This window comes from Lynx canadensis, chromosome A1 (genome assembly GCF_007474595.2).
Source record: "Lynx canadensis isolate LIC74 chromosome A1, mLynCan4.pri.v2, whole genome shotgun sequence".
NCBI lineage: Eukaryota > Metazoa > Chordata > Mammalia > Carnivora > Felidae > Lynx > Lynx canadensis.
This window is the reverse complement of record NC_044303.2, coordinates 208,231,456-208,256,291: the sequence shown is the minus strand read 5'-3', so window position 1 is coordinate 208,256,291 and position 24,836 is coordinate 208,231,456. Positions and strand designations below refer to the sequence as shown.

The 24,836-nt window shown below is 41.5% G+C and overlaps 1 protein-coding gene across 1 annotated transcript in view; it reads right to left on the bottom strand.

Moving 5' to 3' along the window:
- Positions 1–24,277, bottom strand: part of C9 (complement C9) — a 53,775-nt gene extending 29,498 nt beyond the window's left edge. Inside the window, exons 1-5 of the mRNA XM_030330781.1 lie at positions 24,158–24,277; positions 10,202–10,307; positions 9,657–9,801; positions 8,723–8,870; positions 1,255–1,393 (exon numbers count right to left, since the gene is read on the bottom strand). Coding sequence (XP_030186641.1) covers positions 1,255–1,393; positions 8,723–8,870; positions 9,657–9,801; positions 10,202–10,307; positions 24,158–24,234 — 615 coding nt within the window. The 5' untranslated portion in view covers positions 24,235–24,277. The remainder of the gene's footprint in view (positions 1–1,254; positions 1,394–8,722; positions 8,871–9,656; positions 9,802–10,201; positions 10,308–24,157) is intronic.
- Between the last annotated feature and the right edge of the window lie 559 nt (positions 24,278–24,836).

Here is a 24,836-nt window from a genome sequence, read left to right as displayed (position 1 = left end):
TGGGGAAAGATCAATAATCCAACATGTTCCCTGAAATTTGGGGGAAAATTGATTCCATTCTGGACTTACAGGTACAAAAATATAGGGTGATGTGGTTGCATATGAAAAAAAATGCCCTCCAAATAGTTCAGACTTTAAACTCTTTAGTATTTATGGGAAAGCATGATCACTTCAGGTTACAATGGGTAGGTATTGTTTTAAACATTGTTAAAAATAATAGAAATATCAACTGTATTCATTTAAAAGTGTATGTGTTTTTGAAACCATTGTAACAATAGTAATAAAGGACTCTGTGAAAACTGAATAAAGCAAACTTTATGGGTCACCCATGAGACCATTTAAGAAAACAAATTGTTGTCGCTTCTGGTTCAGAATAAGCCAATTATTGTTCTTTATTATATCTTGCTTAGATCAAGTCTCTCTAAAGGTGATAAATACTAATCTTTTATTTATTTAAAAATTTTTTTAAATGTTTATTTATTTTTGAGAGAGAGAGAGAGAGAGAGAGAGAGAGAGAGCATGGGCGGGGGAGGGGCAGAGAGAGAGGGAGACACAGAATCCAGAAGCAGGCTCCAGGCTCTGAGCTGTCAGCACAGAGCCCAACGCGGGGCTTGAACTCACAGACTGCGAGATCATGACCTGAGCCGAAGTTGGATGCTCAACCAACTGAGCCACCCAGGTGCCCCAGATAAGTACTAATCTTTTAAATGGACAGGTCCAGTTTGTGATGGTTGTAGAGAATTTAGGTTACTTTTAGGAAGATGATTACGTTTGGGGTGGCATTGTGTAGAGTAAAAGTCATTTTAAGAAATAGCTTTACAGGAGCTAGAGAGGTGTGAGGTTAGTGAAAAGAGCCATTCACATTAGTCAAGCAGGCTTTACCAAGGGGAATATAAAGATGGGTTTTCACTGGTAGGCTAGCAAAAAATGGTCTTGAATAGCATGCAAGCAGTGTACCCAGTACTTAAATCAGCATTAATTTAATTTTTAGTGTTATCAGGATCTTAGATGATTCTCTTTATGGGGTCTAGGTATTTGCCAAAACTCTATTGCTGTGTGCACATTACTGAGGATTGGCTGTACACCACCGTGTGTTTTCAAAAGAGATTGAAGCCACACCCCTTTTTCTTTAAGTCAGTCTTATATTCACATCAAATTCTTATTCCACTGGACTTTTCAAATTATTTAGTGTTAAACTTATTGAAGTGGCTTTTCAGCTAAAAGTTGGGCAATGTGGTCGCTTCTGAGACTTACTTCATAGGCCAGAGAAGCCACGTTCCAGGGCCTGCGGTAGTAGACCAAGGTATTTCCGTCCCGAACCCGGTCACAGAATCCATTGTAGAACTCATTGTCAAAAGGTGTGCTTAGGGGATCCATCCCTAAGATGTTGATGCTGAGAATGAACAGAGTAGCATTAGGTATGGCGATACCAGGAGCTAATGCAAGGCAGTCCTCTGTAGCTGGGGAAAGAGAGAGCTTTGGCTCAGCCCCCCCACTGCCCCCAACATATGCGTGATATAATCAGGAACAGAAGCAAGAGCCTGCTCACTTCTGCTTTACATCTCTGGCAGGAAGCACACCTTAGGAAGACCTTATAAACTTCCAGGCAACCTCGGCACTGCGGAGACTACAATGAAAGATATGCAGTAAGTAGGGAGCATGGGACCATCTGGCTCCTAGAGTCTTAACCCCAGTGTTGTAACTCTCAGCTAGCTTCCCTTAGTGAACTAAGAGCCAACTCTGTAATACCACCTATTTAAATTATTTGAGAACAGAGCATCTCAGGGGGGCAGTATAACATATGCATGTAATTTTTAATCTACGAATCAACATTGGGGCTCTTTCTCTCCCCATGCTCTTTAAACTTAAGCTTTTTCCTCCATCTGCCTCACTGCTTGTCAAGAACCTCATTCCCTCCAGGCTTATATCATCTCTATTATATTTTCCAAAGGGAAACACAAAAATTTCAGCATCCTGACAAGGCATTCTCAAAAGTTCTACTTTTTCCTCCCAGCAAAATATTATTTGGAAAGGTTCAATTCAGAAATAGAAACCTTATTTAACTTAAAAGAAGTTAAGTTTGAGTTGTAGGGCTCAAAGCAACGTATGAACAAGAAGCATTCTCTGAGAAGAACACTTCTGTTTTTTGGAGGAATAGTCATTGTTATCTAGACTGCCTCTGGAATATGGGGTTCTAGACCAAGGAGGCCAAGACGGATGTTTGATCTGCAAAGTTGTAACTGAGTTTGACACAAAAGCAGAAATTCTTCCATTTCTCTAGACCACGACCCAAACTTTTGGGATTTGCTCTCTCTCGCTCTCTCCCCCTACCCCGCTTGTGTGTGATTTCTCAAAATAAGTAAATAAACTTTAAAACAAAAGAATCCAAAGACGAATACACATGTGCCAAATGAACAGCACAGGTAAGTGCTACACAGGTTCCCGACAGGAAGAAACCCCATTTCAGGGTCATAAATAGAGTTTTAGAAGAAGTAGGATTTGACTTGGGTTTTGAAGGATGGGGATGCAAGGAGGAATGGTGTGCATGAAAGCATGGAGGTGGAAATGTGTATGGCATGATTTCAGGTAGAAGCGTCCAGATTTTCTGCTTGTTTACTCTATAAAAGATGATGTCCAACTCAGCCTGCCTGCACAATTTTAGCTTGATATATAGAATTTTTCATCTTGGGGTGCCTAGGTGGCTCAGTCGGTTGAACATCCGACTTCGGCTCAGGTCACGATCTCATGGGTGGTGAGTTCGAGCCCCACATCAGGTTCTGTGCTGAAAGCTCAGAGGCTGGAGCCTGCTTCATATTCTGTCTCCTTTTCTCTCTGCCTTCCCCTGCTCACGCTCTGTCTTTCTCTCTGTCTCTCTCTCTCAAAAATAAGTAAAACATTAAAAAAAACTTAAAAAGTTTTTCATCTTAAGTTTGAGTAGTTGCAAAGGGTATAATTTCTCAGCAGGCTACAAATATTTATTTACACCTTAAAATACGATTGTTTTGCCTCTTTTTAAAATAAATCCAATGAAATGCCATAGTATTGGGTGGGTATCAAATCACTGCAATGTTTATATATCTTTAGCAACTAGACAGTTTATGGTATTCTTTTTGATTCCTTTTTTTTTTAAAGACAATTTATTTTTCAGAGAAGTTTTAGGTTCACTACAAAATGAGTGAAAGATACAAAGATTGTTCATATGCACTTACCCCTTTTTATTCTTGGATCCATATTTCTATTCCAATTCCACAGAATTTTCATCTAATGTGATGTTATTTTAGGTTGGAATTTTTTTTTATTTATATAATTTATTGTCAAATTAGATTCCATACAACACCCGGTGCTCATCCCAACAGGTGCCCTCCTCAATGCCCATCACCCACTTTCCCCTCCCCCCACCCATCAACCCTCAGTTTGTTCTCAGTATTTAAGAGTCTCTTATGGTTTGCCTCCTTCCCTCTCTGTAACTTTTTTTTTCCCCTTCCCCTCCCCCATGGTCTTCTGTTAAGTTTCCCAGGATCCACATATGAGTGAAAACATATGGTATCTGTCTTTCTCTGTATGACTTATTTCACTTAGCACAACACTCTCCAGTTCCGTCCACGTTGCTACAAATAGCCAGATTTCATTCTTTCTCATTGCCAAGTAGTATTCCATTGTATATATAAACCATATCTTCTTTACCCTTCGTCAGTTGATGAACATTTAGGCTCTTTCCATAATTTGGCTATTGTTGAAAGTGCTGTTATAAATATTGGGGTACAAGTGCCTCTATGCATCAGCACTCCTGTATCTGTTGGGTACATTCCTAGCGGTGCTATTGCTGGGTCATAGGGTAGATCTATTTTTAATTTTTTGAGGAACCTCCACACTGTTTTCCAGAGCGGCTGCACCAGTTTGCATTCCCACCAACAGTGCAAGAGGGTTCCCGTTTCTCCACATCCTCGCCAGCATCTATAGTCTCCTGATTTGTTCATTTTAGCCACTCTGACTGGCATGAGGTGGTATCTCAGTGTTGTTTTGATTTGTATTTCGGTGATGAGGAGTGACGTTGAGCATCTTTTCATGTGCCTGTTGGCCATCTGGATGTCTTCTTTAGAAAAGTGTCCATTCATGTGTTCTGCCCATTTCTTCACTGGATTATTTGTTTTTTGGGTGTGGAGTTTGGTGAGCTCTTTATAGATTTTGGATACTAGCCCTTTGTCTGATACGTCATTTGCAAATACCTTTTCCCATTCCATCGGTTGCCTTTTAGTTTTGTTGATTGTTTCCTTTGCAGTGCAGATATCTTGGAAATTTTAATTGATTACTTTTTTATACTTTTCTGTACTAAAAAGATATTAAGTGAAATTTCTAAAATTTCAAGATACCTTTTGACCATAGGGTCTAAGTAATTAAAAGTTCCTCTGGATTGAGTTGTTATTATTAGTATCAGTATATATAAGTATTAAAAATTTTAAAGTAATAAGTAAACATAAGTAATTTTGGGGGGGAATGATGTCTCAGTGAAATGAATGGGACTTCTTTTTAAATTAATTGATGAGTTCCTATCCCTTGTGGGTGAATATTACTTATTGCTAGAAAAAGACAAGATTCATAATCAACTTATTCCTACTTTCTATTTTTATAAATGTAAATGCTGAGAAACTTTACTCACGTACATAAGTAGATAAGAATAGAAGGAATTTTGCCATGGCAATGTCACTTGATTCTTTGATCTTCTGAGATGTATGCCAAAAAAAGGTCACAGACTAGTTTTTCATTAAAAATTATTTTCATAGCCCATTGTCTGACAATTGATTAGAATATCTTTCAGTGTTGTTGATAAAAAGAGTGAGAGACCAGTTGACTTACAAGGTGTTGGAGCCCAACTGAGCAGCAGTATTTGAAGACGTTTCTTGGTTCTTCCACATGGTAAAATTTAGATGGGTAAGGGGTGTATTCTCCTTTTGGAAAATGAAAGCTCCGTGATTTTAAAAGGGGAGATGAAAGGGGAGAATGGGCTTGATAACCTGAATGCCACGGAGTTGTTAAGCTTATCAAGTTTATGAACAATATATATGTATGGAATCGAAGATTTCCTGTCAGTCCAATAGAGTAGTTAAGCCACTAATAGTTGAGGAAACTACTATGTGAAAACTTACCTGCCCCTTAGAAAGTCTTTTTTGCACCCCATGGTACGCATACCCCACTTTGTAGGTTTTGTTTTACAGAACAGCAAATTGACTAGTTGGCTGCATCCATCTGGAAAGTTACAATGAAGCTGATCCACAGTCTAAAGCACAACTAAGGAAGAAATGTTTCAAAACTTTTGACTTGGTTCCACTACTACAGAGACAGCCAGTCTAGTCTAGAATGAGCCAACTTTTTTTTCAGCCAAGAAACATGAAAACTTCTCATGGTTGGAATGTCATCGCCTGGGAAATTAAAAAAAGCATGTATATTTTGTCAGCACCTAGAGGTGCCTGTTTTCATGCCAGCATCTAGAACCATAGACAGTTCCAATTTACCAGGTAAACAGAAAACAAAGATTCTTCCACAAAAGTGGTGTTATGCTTAGAGCACATTAAAAAAAAAAAAAAGTAATTCATTGCATGCTGTACATCATTTACAGATGGTTTGGATTTATATTTTTTCAATGAATGCAAGATGAGCTGAGGATTTCCCTAAACACTTCTGGAGAATCTCAGATGCCTACAAGGCAAGAGGCGGAAACATTTGTGATACAAGGGAATTTTCTTGGCATTAAGAATTTAAGTGGGAGTCCTTCAAATGAAAAACACATATAAGTTAAGGACTCTAGGTAATGACTTGTGACTTTCATGTATAAAAGAATCTGGCTGTGCATGACTGCTGATAAGGTTCAGTGAGAGTTTCCAGGTTAGACTGTGTAGAAGCAGTTTACAAGCATGTTGCTCTGACTAGGGTGTTTACTCCTATTACCTCTATTCAATATATCCCATTAGGCCCTTAGAAGAATAATGGAGATGCATCGTAAATAAATATGCAACATTAATGGGATTGAAGAATATCTCAAATCTAATAAAGCATGTCATTTTGGAAACTCATCTTAAATATTAATTACTGATTTATACCATTCTTCAATATTCTTAATTCAAAAATGTGGGTAATAAATAGCAACCTAAGGAGTTTCATTTTCTAAGGTTAGTTTTACTTTGAAGATAAAGTGTTGATTCATGGGCTTTGCAGTGATGGTGATGTGGGTGGTGATGAGCATGTGGACAGAAGGCCAAGGTGGTGGTGAAACAAATCTAGTTTTATAAAAGTCAGAGAAATGTGGGTTTCAGTTCCACTAGAGACTAAAGAGTTCTGCTAGAACCTAAAGAGACTAAACTGGTTTTATTTGCTTCACTCAGTTTTTATCTGTAAAATGAATATAATAACTCCCCTGACAGCCTCACAGGATTATTATGGAAAGCTATAGAGAAACAACGTAGAAAAAGGTGCTGAATAGGGAATTTAATTAAAAAATGCTGGTGGACTTATTCTATGGGGACCAACCTCATTTTCCACCTCTGCAGCCAACCTTCTCCCGTAGCTGGGGCCCCACCCTCTTTCTTGGTCTCGAAGAGTCAGCCCTCTGACGTTCCCTTCCATCAGGCCTTACGGTGGTAAAGCATGATGTATTTAGGGAGTCCCAGCCAGCTCTCTGGAATGCCTCATCATATAACTTCCTACAAATGCTTTATAGGAAATTTTTCTTTTCTCTGAGCGAAGAAAACCAATAGATTATGAATGATTGTTTTTCAGCTAAGTGGGCTACAATTTCTGTAGCCTTTTATAAGACAGGGTGTAAATTTGCCCTGTGTGAAAATACATAACATATGCAACGCCCACCTTCAAGCCCATCTGTTTAGATTAGAGAGAAAACTGTTTCTTGGATCTACAACAAAACAAAACAAAGTGACAATGGACTTTCACCAGGGGCTCACAGTATCTCCTTGAAGAAAACAGAAGAGTCAGAACTCACTGGAGCATACAGCAATCTGGTTATAAGGTTGCAGACAACCCCCATACCATTTACTAACAATCGTTAAAATAACCTCCTGAGTCTGGAGACAAAAACTATTATACATTGGATTCAAGACTCCTACCTTTAGGCTAAAGGCCAAAGACACTTAGTATTAGTGGGCAATAGTTGAATGCTGCTAGGACAAGATTTCATAAAGTGAATAGAGGATGTGTGAAATGTTTTATCTGGCGCCTGACTCTTGGTCTCCTGGACTTTTTTCCTTACTGTGATTCAACAAGCACAAGTTCCATCTGGTTTAGAGAGAGAAGACGTCTCCACTCGTAGCCAAACCGATGCAGGGGTCTTACCTTAGGAACTGCCCCCTGCCTTGGTGTAAGGTCTCAGTCTGAGCACCAATGACATTGTGGGTCCTGTGCACTGCAGGATGGTTAGCATCATCCAAGGCCTCTACCCACTGAATATCAGCAGGGCTCCCTCACCCCCTGGGTCCTCCATCCCATACCCCACTGTTGTGACCAGCAAAATAGTTTCCGGACATTGCTAAATGTCCTCTGGGAAAAAAAATCGCCTCTGGTTGAGAACCAGTACCTTAGTTCCTCCTCTTGCTTTTACCGTCACCCACATCTTCTTCTTGCCTCTCCCTATCCCCATTTCCAGGACTCGAGTCCTGAACCTGAATTTCCAGGTACCCAGTTTCAATCTTACCTGATGCCAATTGACAGTATTTTAGAAGCACTTATTTTCATTAATCAATCAATCAATTAATTCCTCTATATATCTACCCACCAGTATTTAATGAGTGCCTATGATGAACCAGGCACTGGGATTATGAGGTTGATAAGACACATTGCACTACAGGCAACGAAACAGAGCCATGTGCCATCTCCGTCAATACACCACTGGATGTGGGAACAGCTGTCTCTGTTGAGTACAATTTGCCAACAAATCCACCAAAAGTACCTTCACTGAAGAAAGCTCAGAACCACATTTGGAAAGTATGCTGTAGATATTCCTGGGGTGTCCTCTATTTGGAACAGGATAGCACCTGGGGCTTATGTCATTTTTCTAATTCTTAGGGCACAGATCTATGGGTAATGGTCCTTATTCTGCAGAACTCTGAGTTCTAAACTGTCCAAGGCTTCTCACCTGAGCTTAGCTGCCCAGAGCTCCTATGTATAGAACATGGATGGAACTTCATCTGGTGATGAGAACCAGAGTCTCAACGCCATTGCCATCAGGCATCAGAACAGATTATTCTGCCCTATTCCTCCTGGGTCAACTCTACAAGGCAGGAAACTCCTGAGAACTTACAACCAGGTATAGATGCGGGACAAGTTCCAGTGGAAGGCAGCCTTGCTGACAATTCAAATATTTGAATTGGATTGCCACACCAACCACAGGTGATTTCAATTTCAAGTGTTAACATATCACTTTAACATTGCTATGGCCTTCCAGAGGTTCACAAATGAGGTGCTTCATCTCCTGTTGGACTCAAATAATCACCTATCATCCTGATTCTATGGACCCCCTACTAAGGCTGGACAGCGTGTCCAAATTATCTGGAGATACTGATTCAGCACTTTACCTTCTTTCAAGCTCAAGCATAATTCAAACAGAAAGCGGACCCATGAGCTACTCTCTAACTCAGACCCTCCGTCACCCCAGCACAGCAGGGGAAATAGAGGTCACTTTCATCCTCAAGGAGAAACATTTAAGCCAAGTACAGACCCATAGCCTGCTGTCCGGGCCAGTTCGGATTCTTCCACTACTCTGTCACGGCAGGGAGGACGGGGATCACTTTCGCAATCATCCTCATCTGAAAAGTCCCCGCAGTCATTGTCACCATTACACAGAAGTCGCCTCTTTATGCATCTGCCTGCAATCAAAATCAAGAAAGACACTGTGGCAAGGTTTCATTCTTTCTCATTGCCCAGTAGTATTCCATTGTATATATAAACCACGTCTTCTTTATCCATTCATCAGTCGATGGACATTTGGGATCTTTCTATAATTTGGCTATTGTTGATAGTGCTAAATCTTGCCATTTGCAACAACGTGGATGGAAATGGAAGGTATTATGCTAAGTGAAATAAGTCAGCTAGAGAAAGACAGATATCATACGTTTTCACTCATATGTGGAAACTTAACAGAGGATGATGGGGGGAGGGGAAGAGGAAAATAGTTTCAAACAGAGAGGGAGGCAAACCATAAGAGACTCTTAAATCCAGAGAACAAACTGAGGGTTGAAGGGGGGAGGGAGGGGAAAATGGGTAATGGGCACTGAGGAGGGCACGTGTCGGGATGAGCACCGGGTGTTGTATGTAAGCAATGAATCATGGGAATCTACTCCCGAAGCCAAGATCACACTGTATAAACTGTATGTTACCTAACTTGACAATAAATTATATTTAAAAAAGAAAAAAAAAAGATACTGTGAGTCTAATGCCAAATTTCCTCTCTTCCTGAAGTTATCAAGTGTACTTTAATGACAGAGGGGAGGGAATGCGCATACATTTGAATTCTTTGTACAACATTTATAGATGGCCCTTTTACTGGTACCTTTCACACTTGCAACCATAAGCGTGTCAAAGCAGACGTGTTTTTTTTCTGCTCATGAGTGCACACAGAAGCCCACAATGAGCAAGGAGGATGCAAGGATTACCTGTGCCACATTTAAACTCATTCCCACAGTCTTCCTCCAGGTCTCTGCAGGGCTCAGTAGGCTCACACAGTCTTCTGTCTCCCACAGCACCCACGCACTTTTGCCCCTTAAATTGCCCAAAGGTCTCAATGTTCCTTGAACGAAACTGCACAAAACCAGCTGGAAACATTAGAATTTCTAACGCCAAAAAGGAGTAACGTCTAAAACTGCATCCACAGCACTGTAGCCTTCTACTCCCAGATGAGTCTATGGTTTTATGATGGAAGCCCTAAAAGCAGTCACTAATGCTTGTGACAGTGACACCTGGCGTTCTAGGGTCGGCAGTCTCTCCTGCAGAATCTGGTTCCTCGTGACGCTCATTTAGTACTATCCACCACATTCAGATTTCCGAGCAGGATGAGACCCTTCCCTTTAGATATCCATCTTTCCATCTCGGTTTGGAATTCAGCTGGGGGGCTCCCTCCCTCCAGTCCTTTTCCTGGAGATACCGGCAACCCAGTTTCCATTTGGGGACATCAGCCGAGGGAATGACAATGAATACTTACCATTTGTTTGAGGCAAGGGTCACATACTGACCATTCGCTCCAGGAACTCATTCTGCAGTCTATCGGAAGTGGTGTCTCATTCTCTTGTCCGGTCTCTGGGGTAAAACTAAGACAACAGAATGCATCAACTTCGTGGCATGACGTGTGCCTGTTTCCAAGAAGCCTTCACAAGCCAGTCTAATTTCTTTACTACTTTTCTGCCTTGTAAAATCAAAGGACGTATCTGTTTACCATATCTCTCATTTGACATTTGATCACATGCTGCTTTGTATTTTCAACTGGTTTTGTTGTTGAATTCTCGTACAGCTTTGTAATTTAACTTTGAATCTAACGATGCCTGGAATCATGGTGATGAGGAGAAAGTGGGTGACGGGCACTGAGGAGGGCACCTGTTGGGATGAGCACCGGGTGCTGGATGGAAACCAATTTGACAATAAATTGTATTGAAAACAATGGTGATGAGGAAAACCAGCAGGTCTTCCCGCTACCTGTTTTACACGGATTAGTCACTTATTTCCAAACAACTTATGAACTCAGTGAAGCACCTTGTTTCACTTTGCATCCCCCAGAGTCTGAGAAAGCCTCTGGTGACCTGGTTCTCTTGAAAATTCCAGCCAGTGGGCCCAGGCACTCTGGGAGCTTGCACCTGATAGACGAAGACCTCCTCCCGCTGCACCGTGCGTGTCCTAAACTGCAAGCCCGACCACTTCACTCTCCGCTTCAGGACTTACCCCTTACCGTAATGGATTTTAAGGCATATATTTTGGCACTTGTAGCCTTCCCCTCCTCCCTCTAGACCCAAAGCTCAGCAGCGTTTTTCTGGCTTTGAACATTTCTTTCTTCTTCTGTTCACTATTTGGATCTCTTCTGGTTGCAGCACCTCCTTGGATTACTATATCATTCAATGAAAGAAAGAAAGAAAGAAAGAAAGAAAGAAAGAAAGAAAGAAAGAAAGAAGAAACAAAGAAAGAAAGAAAGAAAAGAAAAGAAAAGGAAAGGAAACAAAAGCAAAAGCCACTGAACAAGAATCCTATAAATGTCCTGCCCCCACTTCCCTGAACTGGTACCTACTCTTTCTAGAGCACAGTCTCTTACTCCAGAAGGGTGGCTAGGTAAGGCCAATCCCTCCACAGAGTCTCCAGATTCCAGCACTTCTCTGAGACTTTGACCAATTGTATTTGTCCTCCATTAAAACTCTTCCTTGCTACCAACTGTTTTTCAATTTGTTATATATTGTGTTCAAGTCTTTGCCATTAAGCAGAAACAAGCAAATGAATAAGCAAATAAAACACTCTTTCTGAGTCCCTTCCAGGCACCCCCATTTCCCTCCTGTCCTTCACAATGTCACTTCTTATTTAAAAAAAATTTTTTTTTTACTGTTTATTTTTGAGAGACAGAGCATGAGCGGGGGGAAGGGCAGAGAGAGAGAGAGAGACACAGAATCCGAAGCAGGCTCCAGGCTCCGAGCTGTCAGCACAGAGCCTGATGCGGGGCTTGAACTCACGAACTGTGAGATCATGACCTGAGCCGAAGTCGGATGCTTAACTGAGTCACCCAGGTGCCCCTCCACAATGTCCCTTCTTAAAGGAATTGTTATAAACATATTTATGTTTCTCTTTCATTAAAAAAAAAAGTTTCCTCTCTTTCACCACTATGTGTCCCGTTAGCTACCTCTGAAATTCTCTCCTCCTTTTATCTATCTTCAAAGAGTAGTTTGCACCCTATCTCCTGCTCCTAACCTCCCAATCACTGTTCAGCCCTCCTGCCCCAAGGACACTGCTCTTGCCAGAGTCAATGATGACAGACAGCTATGTGGCACACTTGGTCCTTTCAGTGCCTGTCTTATTGACTTCCTCACAGCTGTCAATGCAGTTGGCCATTCTGGCTGTTTAAAAACAGCCTCTTCCCTCGGACTGAATGATACTGAACTCCTTTCATTTCTTCTTTCTCTGCTGCCCAGTTCTCCTAGACTATGTAGGCTCCTCCTCCTTAGACAGTCTCTGAAAGGTTGTTTTTCCTCAAGGCCCTGTCTTGAACCTGTCTTTTAAAAAATGTCTACACTTTCTCAGGGCTTTGGTTTCCATGCACATAGTAATGACATTGAGAGGTAAGTCTGCAGTCCAGACACCTCTCTTGAATTTTAAGCTCTTGGATATAACTCCCAATTGGATGTCTGCTCTTGGATTTCATTATGCCCCATTGAACTCACCATATTCTCCAAACAAATACATTATTTTCCCCTCCTTTCAAAGATGCTGCTTGCCCTGTATTGTCCTGGTAAGTGGCACTTCCATTTATGCAGTCTCCCTGGCCAGAGACTTGCATATTGTCTGTCTTAGCCTGCAACCCTCCCACTCATCTTCCGTATCTAATCAACAACTAAAACCTGTTATTTAGTCTCATAAATAACTCTCAAGTCCATTTGCCCTTCATCTCTGCCAGACACTTTTCTGTTCTACACTAACATTACATCTCTCCCAGAAGACAATACTTTTTTCCCTAATCCAGTTTCCATAAATCATACACAAGGATCTTTTAAAAATGCAGGATTTGATCGTATCATTCCCCTTCTGAAAATGTTTATTTACGCTTCCTATCACTTTTATGATAAAGCCCAAATTTTCTAACATGGTGTGGCAGGCCGAATAGTGATGCCCAAAGATGTCCACATCCTGATCCCTAGAATCTATGAATGTTTACCTCACATGGCAGACGGGACTTTGCAGGTGTGACTAGGAGAAGATTATTCTGTATCATCTGGGTGAACTCATTCTAAACATGTGGGTTCCTAAAAAGCAGAAGAGCATATCAGGGAGGTATGAAGACAGAGGAAGAAGTAGGAGAAATTCGAAACATGAAAAGGGACTCCACTGGCTATTGCTGGCTGTGAGGAAGGAAGGAAACCATGAACCAAGGAATGTAGGCATCTTCCAGAAGCTGGAAAAACCAAGGCTCTTCCCTAGAGCCTCCAGAAAGGAACATAACCCTGCTAGCACTCTGATTTTGGTCCAGTGAGACGCACTTGAGACTTCTGACCTTTAGAACTGTAACATAATACGTTTGTATCACTTTAAGCCACTAATTTGTGGTAATTTGTCACAGCTGTAGTGGGAAACTAGGACACATGGTCTAGAGACCTCTGTACAGCCTATCTCCTTCCTCATTCTTCATCCTCACTTTCTCCATCAAAACTTTAGCCACATTGAACTTGAAGTTCCCAAGATAAGCTACTTTTTCTCATGTCTTCAGGCCTTTTGACTTTCTATTTCCTACTTATTACATGATCTCATCTTGGGCATAATGTGTTTTTTCCCCATGAGCATTCCCTAAACTCCTCGTGTAATTTATTTTTCTCTGCACCTATTTGTATATAATCTTGTTCTCTATTATATCATAAGCACTTTTGCAATGATACATTTCATTTAATTAGCTCATTCCTTCATGCATCCTTTCATTTATCCATTCATCAAATATTTATTAACTGTCTCTATTTGCTAGGCATGAGGGGTATAATGGTGTGCAAAAGAACAAAACAAAATAAAACAAAAACTATGATCCCTGATCTAAAAGAGATTTTATTCTAAATAACAATATCAGTGAGCTAGGAATCTTTCAATCCTGTTCAGCTTGTTATTGGAATAGGAATGCTAACTGGTGCAACCATTCTGGAAAACAGTGTGGCGGTTCCTCAGAAGGTTGAAGATAAAGCTACCTATGACCCAGCAATTGCTCTACTCATTCAAATGTTACAAAAATATTCAGTCAATGCACCTAATGTTTACAGCAGCGTTATCAATAATAGCCAAATTATGGAAAGAGTCCAAATGTCCATCAACTGATGAATGGATAAAGAAGATGTGGTATATGTGTGCATAAAGGAATATTACTTGGCCATCAAAAAGAGTGAAATCTGGCCATTTGCAATGGTAATGGAGCTAGAGTGTATTATGCTAAGGGAAATAAGTCAGAGAAACAGAAATACCATATGATTTCACTCATATGTGGAATTTAAGAAACAAAACAAATGAACATAGAAGAAGGGAAGGGAAGATAAAATAAGATAAAAACAGAGAGACAAACCATAACAGATTCTTAACTATAGAGAACACAGAGTTTCTAGATGTGAGGTGGGTGCAGGGATGGGCTAAACAGGTGAAAGACATTAAGGAGGGCACATGTGATATATGTAAGTGATGAATCATGAAATTCTACTCTTAAAACCAATATTACACTATACGTTAAGTAATTTGAATTTAAATAAAATCTTGGAAGAAAAAAAAAAAGGACCATAGTTGATTCTCATATTCATGCAATGTTGGGAAATGATGCTTGGCTACGTCTGGAGGATATTCATGAATCTGAAGGGGTAGAATTCAAGTTAGTTGGGGGTACCCATTATATCAATAGAACCCAAACTTGAAGCCACCATGAACCTGAAAATGTCACTGAGGTAGTTTATCATTAATTTCAGGAATTCCTCTAGGTTCTATCTACTAATCTCTGCATGGATCTTTCCAATAACTTTGTTTCTCTAGTATTAGTCCTGTTGCCTTCAACTAGGTTATCTCCTCCTGTTTATCTTTTTTTTATATTTATCACTTACTGAGATGATCACATTAGAATTTTGTCTTAACGTCTCCCCCAAAGAGATTATCTCTTGGTTGTAGAAACTGCACTGATAGACCAGGGGTATGATACTTTTATCTTTCTCATCTGCCGATGAGATCAGCTTCAGTGAATAACTAGTCCAGAGGGTACAGTACAGACTGAAGGATCATGTATGGGGAGGTAAAATCCACTGCAAATACTCCAGAATGAGTTAGAATCCTTTGTTGAGCAAGCCTAGGACCCAGCCAGTGATGGGGGCTGATGAGAAATGTGGTTCATCTATTTCACACATAGGTAGCAAGACCCTGCTCCAAAAATACTGGCATTGCCTATCGACTGTTCTCTAACATCCTTTGCATGAAAAACAGCACCACATCACACTGATTCCCTTCCTTTTTAGCTTCTAACTCGAGAACTTCTTTTATTTTTTGTAGATTTAACTCACACTCTGGACTCAGTACAGAGCTCTGCCTTTGATCTTTTATTGCCCCCCAGACCATGATTTGGATTTATCTCATGAATGACCCATGAATGACCCCATAGGAACGTCTCCTGATGACATCCTTGCCTTGGGAGGAGACTTACAGCCCTCTAGATATCAGGCACAGGGTATTTGTTGGTTTACTGGTTCTGTCATAACCAGATACTACAGACTGTGTGGCTTAAACAATAGAAATTTATTTTCTTACACTTCTGAAGTCTAGAAGTCTGAGATCAAGGTATCTGCAGGGTTGATTTCTTCTGAGGCCTCGCCTTGGCTTCTAAATGGCCATCTTGTCCCTGTGTCTTCACATGGTCTTTCCTCTCTACGGCCTGTGTTCAAATTTGTTCTTCTCAGAAGGACTCTTTTTATAAGTCACATTGGATCAGAACCCCCCCCCCCCCATGAACACATTTTAACTTGATTACCTCTTTAAAGACCCTGTCTCCCCAGTCATTTTCTGAGGTATTGGAGGTTAGAGCTTCGACATATGAATTGGGGGTGGGCACAATTCAGCCCACAATATTCAATAAATGTGTTTTTTTTTTCTTATTAAGCAGTTTCTTCTATATGTCTACTAGTTTTACTAGTCAATTTTCAAATCTCATTTTCTTATTAATCTTTCATTCTACCACCAAGGGGTAAATTTGGTAGGTGTTATTAGTTGTCTTTTACACATGAGAAACTAAAACCAGAATTACAGTACTTATCCAAAGTCGGGCATTAGTGGCAAAACCAGATGGAGAATTTACCTCTCTCTGCTCCTAGTTCACTGCAATTTTTCCTTGTCCCCCATGCTACCTCCCCTTACATCACTAATCAAAGCCTCTTTGAAATGACTTAAAAGGTCATAGCTTAGTCAATAATTTTTGGAGGTAATAGTTTAATGATTTTTAGACATTTTGAGATATGAAAGTTAACAAAAACTTCCTTCCTTCCTTCCTTCCTTCCTTCCTTCCTTCCTTCCTAGTATAGCAGTTCCAGGTAAAGCACATTAATTGGACAACTTGTTTCTTTCCTGGATCTATTTTAAGTTTAAACCTAAATGATATGAAATTAGGCAAAAATAAGTTAAAAAGTGTGGGAACTTCTGGCTGTTTTCCCTTCATGCACCACGTACCTGGATACTTGGAGGCAAAATATGGCAGGACTGTGGGGAATTATTAGGAGGAAATAGTAGATTGTGCCAAAGGAATGGGCTATTGAAATGAATGCAGTATGCAAATGTTAAGATAGGAGGTGAGTGTTCTTGGATAGGGACTTCTGAGCCTAACGCTCCCTCCCAAGCTCCTCTGACTCACTAGGCAGATAATCTCTTGTAGTTCAAGGGCTGTATATGTACAATGCCTACCACCTGCCTTTCACCCTGCTGAGTTATTAGACTGAGTGGAGAAGTATTTGTAAAGCACTGTCTGCATTCCTAGATGAAATGTGTTTATCAAGTAAAACCTATCTCCAAGTGTTTCAATCTCAGCTTGAAAGTCATTTCCCAGATCAAAGTGATGTATATCAGCATGACAGGAGGTCTAACTCTGGGCCAGAAATGCATTAAATGAAGGGCCATTGATGTACGCCTGGTTCCATCTCCCAGCCATAAAATATTTCCAGCTTTAGTAGGAGGAAACCTCCAGGAGCAACTCACACTCCAGGCGAAAAAACACCTGCTGTGGGAAGGAATCTTTTTGCCAATAAATAAGACAATGCGGCTCCTCTGAGTGGAGAAATATAAGCTAATTAGGACTGCATTCTTAACCCATGGATCTGCCAGTTTTCTTAGTTCATGCGATTCATCAAGACGAGAAGACAATATAACGGCAGTGCCCGATGCTAATTTTTTCAGGACCTTTCCTGATTTACCAAGACTTATTTAAGAGCTTGTTTTGTGTGCTCCCAGTGAGCCTATATTCAAGGACCTTTATGGAGGGCCTGCTCTGTGTCAGGAATTGTTCTAAGTGATTGGGGCTACGAGACAATGTTCTTGCCATCATGGAGCCTACATTCTGGTGGAAGAGAACAATAACCGAGGATCCAGCAAATGTAACATGCAGTGTCAGTTAAGATGTATGAACTGTAAAGGAAAATAAAGCAGGGTAAGTGGATAGAGTGTCATGGGGCTGGAGTAGGGGAGGGAGGTTTCTTATATGGGGTAGTCAAAGGGCCCTCTCAGAAGAGGTGTAGTGATTTAAAAACGTGTTCACGATTTTTTTTTTTTTTTTGGTCATTCTTCCCATCAAAAATGGGGTCTGTGTTCTCTCCTTTTGAAGCTGGTAGTGTTTTTCTTAATGCCTTGATGAGTGGAACACAGTTGAAATGAGCCTGCCTGACTTTTAAGACTAGGTTAGAAAAAGCCATGCAAGTTCTGCTGGCTTATTTAAAAACATTTGCTCTGGGAGCCTTTTCCCACTATGTATAAAACTGACTACCTGAGTCTACCACATGGAGAGCAGAGAGAAAGAGAAACAGATTCTCAAGGAGAATCAACTGTTCCAGCCCCTAGCTGTTTGGGTCTTCCCAGCCCAAATGACAGACACATGAGTGAGGAGATCATCATAATAATCCCAGGCCCAGCCACCATCTGACTACATCTACATGGGATACCCATGAAAACCACTTTACCGGGCCCAGTCAACCCTTGGACTCATGAACCAATAAAATAATCGGTATATTTTAACAACCGTCTCGGGATGGTTTGTTACACAGCAAAAATGACCAGAACAGAAGGTGATATTTGATTAGCTACTTGGATGAATTCAGAGAGAAGCTGTGTGAGTATCTGGAAAAAGAGTGTTCGAAGCTAGGGGCAAATAAATGCAAAGGCCCTGAGGGCGGTATGTCAGAAGCACAGAAGTAGGGCGACAGAGCCGCGTGAGCAAAAGGCAAGGTAGCAGAGGTGCCTGGAGAAGCAGGTAGGGTGCAGCTCCTGCCTTGTAAGCTGTGGTGAGGAGTTTGGATTGGATTCTGAGCTTGATGGAAATTCTTACAGGAGTATGAGACCGGGAGTAACACCCAGAGTTATGTTTTCAAAAGATTTAGAAATGTCTCTGGTTGCCAGATGGAGAGCTGACTGGTGGAGTGTGGGCAAGGGTGGATACAAGCCAGAAATGATACTGATTTGGGCGAGAATAGTCACAGTGGAGATAGCAAGCAGTGGGCAAATTTGGGATATATTTTCAAGACAATATCAACAGATGTGTTGTTAGATTGCACGTGGGAAGGATACGAACAGAGGAGTCAAGGGTGAGTCCCGGGTTACCGCCTGAGTAACTCAGTGAGTAGTGGTGCAGGTTGGGTGAAGATGGGGAGACAAATCAGTGGGTATGTTTCGGACACGTTAAGTTTGGGCCGTTAGATGTTCAAGAGATGCTGACTTAAGTAACCAGACATTGCGCTAAGGGAAGCAGTGAGCACCGTGCAAATAAATGTGAGCGTTGTCTGAATCTAAGTGCCATTTCCCACCATGAGGCTGGATGTGAGTGTGTAGGTCTGGGGTAAGCCGGAGGACTGAGCCAACATTTAAGGGAAATGTTACAACATGTCTGTATGCTGATGGGAATGATTCGGTACAAAGGGAGATGTTGATGATGCAGGAGAGAGAGGGAGAGTTAGAGGAGCAAAGTCCCTGCGGAGGCCAGGACAGATGAAGCCAGCGCAGAGTGGAATGGTGAGGCTCATAGGAGTCCACCTCTCTTAACAGCATGGGCTTCACTCAGAGAACTGGGCTGAGCTTCAATTGCTGTTTATTTATTTATATTCCTTACTAGACTGTCAGCCTAGTGAGGGCAGAGACCCCCATGACATGTTTCGTACTACCCTGTAGCTCCTGATCCAATGTCTGGCCCATGTCACGAACCCAGTAAATATTTGCTGTATTACATGGATGAATAAACAAATGACCGTCCTTGTCCGATAGTAGTTGGTAAATAAATATCTGTTAGCTCGTATTGAATATGAATATCAAAAACATTAAAAACAAAGACTGACATTTTGGATATCTTCAGTTTAAAGTTAAGCCTGGCTTTCCCATTAACAGAGGTGTAGGTATTTGTCCAGATTACTGAGATAAATTTAACTCAAATAAATTGAATAATAATTGTTAACATTTGGGGCGCCTGGGTGGCTCAGCTGGTTGAATGTCCGACTTCGGCTCAGGTCACGATCTCATGGTCCGTGAGTTCGAGCCCCGCGTTGGGCTCTGTGCTGATAATGAGGAGCCTGGAGCCTGCTTCGGATTCTGTGTCTCCCTCTCTCTCTCCCCCTCCCTCACTCACAGTCTGTCTCCCTGTCTCTCTTAAAGGTAAGTAAACATAAAAAATAATCATTGCTAACATTTGTGAATGCTTAGTTTATGTCAGAATTCCTCTAAGTCTTTATTCTTATTATTTCATTTAATTTTTACATCAGCCTTGTAAGATACGTTACCAGTATTATCGCACATTAGAGATAATGAACGGAGCCTCAGAGATGGTGAGTAATTTTCCTCAAGTTACACAGCAGAGGGTACTTGATAGCCAGGTTAGGATTCAAATTCAGGCGGTTCCTCTCCAAGGGCCACCTACCAAATCCCTCTCAGGATTTCTAACTCCCAGTCTAGTGCTCTTTCTTAATTTTTTGAAAATAAAGAGTAATATAAATATGAAAATTATAATCACACTAAAAACACACCATGTATATGGTCAAAATACGAATGACAAATTGGGGAAGTGTTTTTAATTCTTACCAGAGACAAAGGACTGGTTTTTTAAGTGGCCATAGAAATTATGAATTTCTCAAGAGAAAGACAAGAGGCTCAATGAAAAGATGAGCAAAGGATATGGACAGTCACAAAGAAAAACATACATATGGCCTTTAAACATATGAAAGGATGTGCAATCTTATTGTGGGAATTTTTTTGCAATGTATAAAAACATCAAATCATCATGATGTTCACCTGAATCTAATAGGATACTGTATATCAATTACACTTCAACTAAGAAATAATAACAAGAAAAGAGGGAAATTAAAACTATTTGAAGATACCATTTTTTCACCTATGAGACTGGCAAATATCAAGAAATTGGCAAGGCTGTGGGGAAACAAACAAACACTGTCATACTCTGCTGGGGAAAGTGCAAAGTAATACCAACCTCTCAAGGCCGTAGGGCAATTTTAGCAAAGTCACAAAGGTGATTTCCTTTTGACTCCTTTACATCACTTCTGGGAGTTAATCCTCAGGTACAACTATCCACTTGCAAAATGATATAGGAATAAGTATTCATCGCAACACTGTTAATAGTACAAGAGATTGCAAACAACCTAAATGTTAATCAATAAAAGATAGATTATCTGAGGCATATAGCCACACAATGGAAAAGTGATCAGTTATGTGGACAATTGATACAGAGAGGTTTCTAGGATATATTGTAAAGGAAAAAGGAAAAAGCAAAGTGTAAGAGAGTATGTAAAGGAAAGGGGAGGAATAAGATTATATATGTCACTATGTTTTAATCTACACTAAGAAATTCTGGAAGTATACACAGAAAGCTAATAAAGATGGTTACCTGTGGGAACAGGGTATACTGGGAGAGGGGTAGTATTCTAAGTACTTTATATGCAATAACACAAATCTCTCTCAAGACATTTCAATGTATATATTATTATATTTGTTGGTCTTTGAACCATGTAAACATGTTGTTATTTACAAATCAAAAGGAAAAAAATAATGAGAGCTGCACTCACGGAGCACTCAAAGCCACCCCATCACTGTGCTGGGGATATTGCCTTTATTATCTCAGGAATTTCACCCAGCAAGTCATGTTTGCATTCCCATTTTGCAGGTGAGGAACAGATTTAGAGACATTAAGAACTTTGCCAGGGTCGCAGAGCTAATAAACTATGGACCCTGGAATCAAACTCGAGCCCTCTGGCTCCAAGACCAGTATTATGAGCTACTACTCTACTCATGCATTGGTTTTAACATTTCTATCCTACCTTGAGAAACAGAAGAGATGATGCCCTGCTCAGGACCTATTCTCACGGGCACTCTTACGTTTGCAAACAAACGATTCTTAATATCCCCAACAGTTCACCAGTAGCAATAACTCACTGTTGCTGTGGCTTCAGATGAAGTATCTGCAGCCATATGATATCCCCTGAAGGCTGGCTGGAACTTTATCCCTCCCTTTACTAACCAGAAAGCATGTCAAAGTAATAGCAAGTTATAATTCTAAAGAATATTTCACATGTACTGAGTTTTTACCATGTGCCAGGCACAGACATTGTAAGTACAATATATAGAATATAATTTAACTTTCACACAAACCCTTATTAGGTAAGTGCTATTATTGTCACTGTTATGGGGTAAATTGTGTCCCACCCCCCAAACACAAGTTGAAGTTCTAACCCCTGTACCTCCGAATGTGACCTTATTTGGAAAGAGGGTCTTTACAGAAAAAAAATCAAGTTAAAATGAAGCCATTAGGGTAGGTCCTAATCCAATATGATTGGTGTCCTTCTAAGAAGAGAAAATTTAGAACGTGACAGACGTGCACAGAGGAAAGGTGAGGTGAAGCTAGCCCTGTGGTGACAAAGGCAGAGACTAGAAGGATGTAGCCGTGAGCCAAGGGGATGCCAGGGATCACCAGCCACCGCCAAAACTGGGGAAGAATTCCGTTCAGATTCTGAGGGAGCACTGCTTTGCCAACACCTTGATTTCAGACTTCTAGCCTCCAGGATGTGAAACAATAGGTTTCTGGTGCTTGAAGCCGCCCAGTTCGTGGTACTAGGAAATGAATACAACCCTTGAGGGAACCGAGGTGCAGAAACGTTGAGTAATCTGCCCAAACTTACATGGTTTGTTAGTTAGTAATGGCGCCTTGAGTTGGGGAAGCCTTGCTCCAGAGGAGTGCTCCATTCTGATCAAATGTGTGTTTTAAAAAAATCATTAGTGGGGCACGTGGGTGGTTCAGTCGGTTAAATGTCCAATTTTGGTTCAGGTCATGATCTCAGGGTTTGTGGGTTTGAGCCCCAGGCCGGGGTCTGTGCTGACAGCTCAGAGCCTGGAGCCTGCTTCTGCGTCTCCCTCTCTCTCAGCCCCTCGCCCCTCGTCCTCTGTCTCTCTCTCTCTCTCTCTCAAAAATAAAATAAACATTAAATAAATTTTTTAAAAAAGTCATTTGCAAACTCCAGTCCTCTGGCTGAACTATGTGTCTCACTTCACGACTGATCCGAACACTGTGTTTTGACCTCAACCCTCTGTCAAAGGGCAGAGCACGGAGTGTTCCAGCCCGGGCAACCCTAACAAACCCTTGAGAGCCTGGCGGTGAGAGTGCTTGAAGCCAAATCCAGCTCAGCAGTGCAGCTGCTGGGAGCTGGGGGGCCCGCCAGGGGCGGAGGGCTTTCTGGTTCCCCCTGAGACAGCTGAGTGAGGCCAGGACCCAAGGGCACAAACTTCAAAGCGGATGTAGCCTTCCTCACAGCCTCTCATTTTTGATCAGCAGGAGTCTCAATCCAGGAATGTGGGTTGTTTGAATTATTTTTTTAACTTAAGAAAGTGTCAGGGTGGAAGGCTAAAGCAACTTGTAGTGACCGCCTTCCCAAATCCCCTTTGCACCCAATGCCCAGTAAGTGAAAATATCTTCCGAATGGAAAACTGCTTTTTAGCTAACGCGGAAGAGGAAGTGAGGGTGCAAAGGGAAGCCTGGTGAAGCGCTTCACCCAGACCCGTGCTGGTCTGTGCAGCACCGCTGTGTCCCCTTCTGCTGGAAGCTGTAGCCCTGTGAGAAAACCACAGGCCGAGTGGGGCCCAGGAGGCATGGCGGTCCCCACTGGAGCCGACAGGGAGGCAAAGCTGTGCTCGAGATGGACATCAGATCCCAGAATAGAATTTGGTTAAACCAGGAGTCAAACGACCAAAGTGGAAATGGAAGCACGTTGCAGTTAGTGTCTGAGCAGAGGAGACAGTGTTTGGGCAGATAGTATCCCCTACTATACTGTCAAAGCCAGAAATACTTCAATACTGTCCCCAAGTCAGATCATGCCGTATCGGATGGCACAGATCTACATGTTCTCCAGCAATTTTGGATACGGCGTAGTTGTTTGGTAAGCACATCCTGGCTTGGCCTGGAATGAGCTACAAATTCCCAAATGGGATCAGAACAAAAGGAGAGAAAGTAAGTCTTTGCCAGAAGCAGGGCTCACAGGTCTGTGCTATGGTGATTCTTCTCGAAAGGAGGAAATTGAGGGTTGATGGGGGTGGGAGGGAGGGGAGGGTGGGTGATGGGTATTGAGGAGGGCATCTTTTGGGATGAGCACTGGGTGTTGTATGGAAACCAACTTGACAATAAATTTCATATTAAAAAAAAAAAAAAGGAGGAAATTAACCCTAGGCCTAAGGTCAAAATGTGTGCCTCTGGACACAACTTTGAATGTCAAGGAGGAAAGGCCAAATGTTTAACCTTTGCCTGACATGGGAGCAAGAAGGTGATATATCCAAAAGTTAAGAGTGCTGGACATTGAGGCAGAATGAGGGAAAGATTTTTTTTTTTTTAACTTTAACCTTTCATATGTTAGATACTGATAAGCTCAGGTTTATGAAACATACTCTGGTGAAAACCAGCTTTGCTTCATAATTCCAAGTATTTAAAGATTATCTCGGTCTTAACATGTGAATGGCTTGTTTGAAAGGACTTTCTGGAAACAGCAGCAGGTTTCCTTACAAAACTCTCCAAGACACACCCCTGCACTTTTCTCACCCCTTTTCAAAGTTTAAACTTTGGGGCTGTCTACCTCAATGTGGGTTGAAATTTTATCTGCTTTCCTGCTAAGAAGTAGGCCTTGAGATAAATATCAAAGCAGTGAAATTCCAGAGACAAACAGAAAAAGGGACTCACCTAGGAGTGGGCCCAGCACTCAGGACACTTATTTGTAAAATGCATATTGCAAAGGCAAACCTCTGGCCGGCAGACATCTGCTCTCTCGAGGCAGCTCCGTGAGGAATGGCCAGACAGGTCCTGTAAGGCGTTTATTTGCAAAGGGCCAGAGAACTGTGGGACAATTATTGCCTGTTTTCTGTCAGGATTTTTGTCAAACAGGACTTCCTGGGAGCCAAAGTCCAATCAAAGGAGAGTCATTTTGTAATTCATGGCCTACTGTCCTCTCATATTGATGAGCATATTCGGCCAACGAGACGGTGAGTGCTAAATTGGCTAAGGTGAACCGGAGTGTTGAAAACAAAAACAAAAAACAAAACTCCAGTGTTTCCCGTCTCGGGAGACTCTGGGAGGAAGGGATCAGAGTGTGTAATTTGGGGGAAAAAGGTCTGTGGATGATTCTCATAGAGGCATAAACTCAAAATCAGTAAAAGAACTTCCCTGACTAGAAAAGGAGGCACGGACATACACGACACAATTTGAGAACAAGCTGTGGGGGTTATTTCCACCTGGGTGCAGCAAAGGGTGAAATGCGGTTATAAAGTAGGCTTTCTGTATATGCTTGGGGGATCATTGTGAAGAATCTAGGTAAACTCCCTAGGGCTTTACACTGTCCCACAAGAGGACAGGTTCTCCTTAT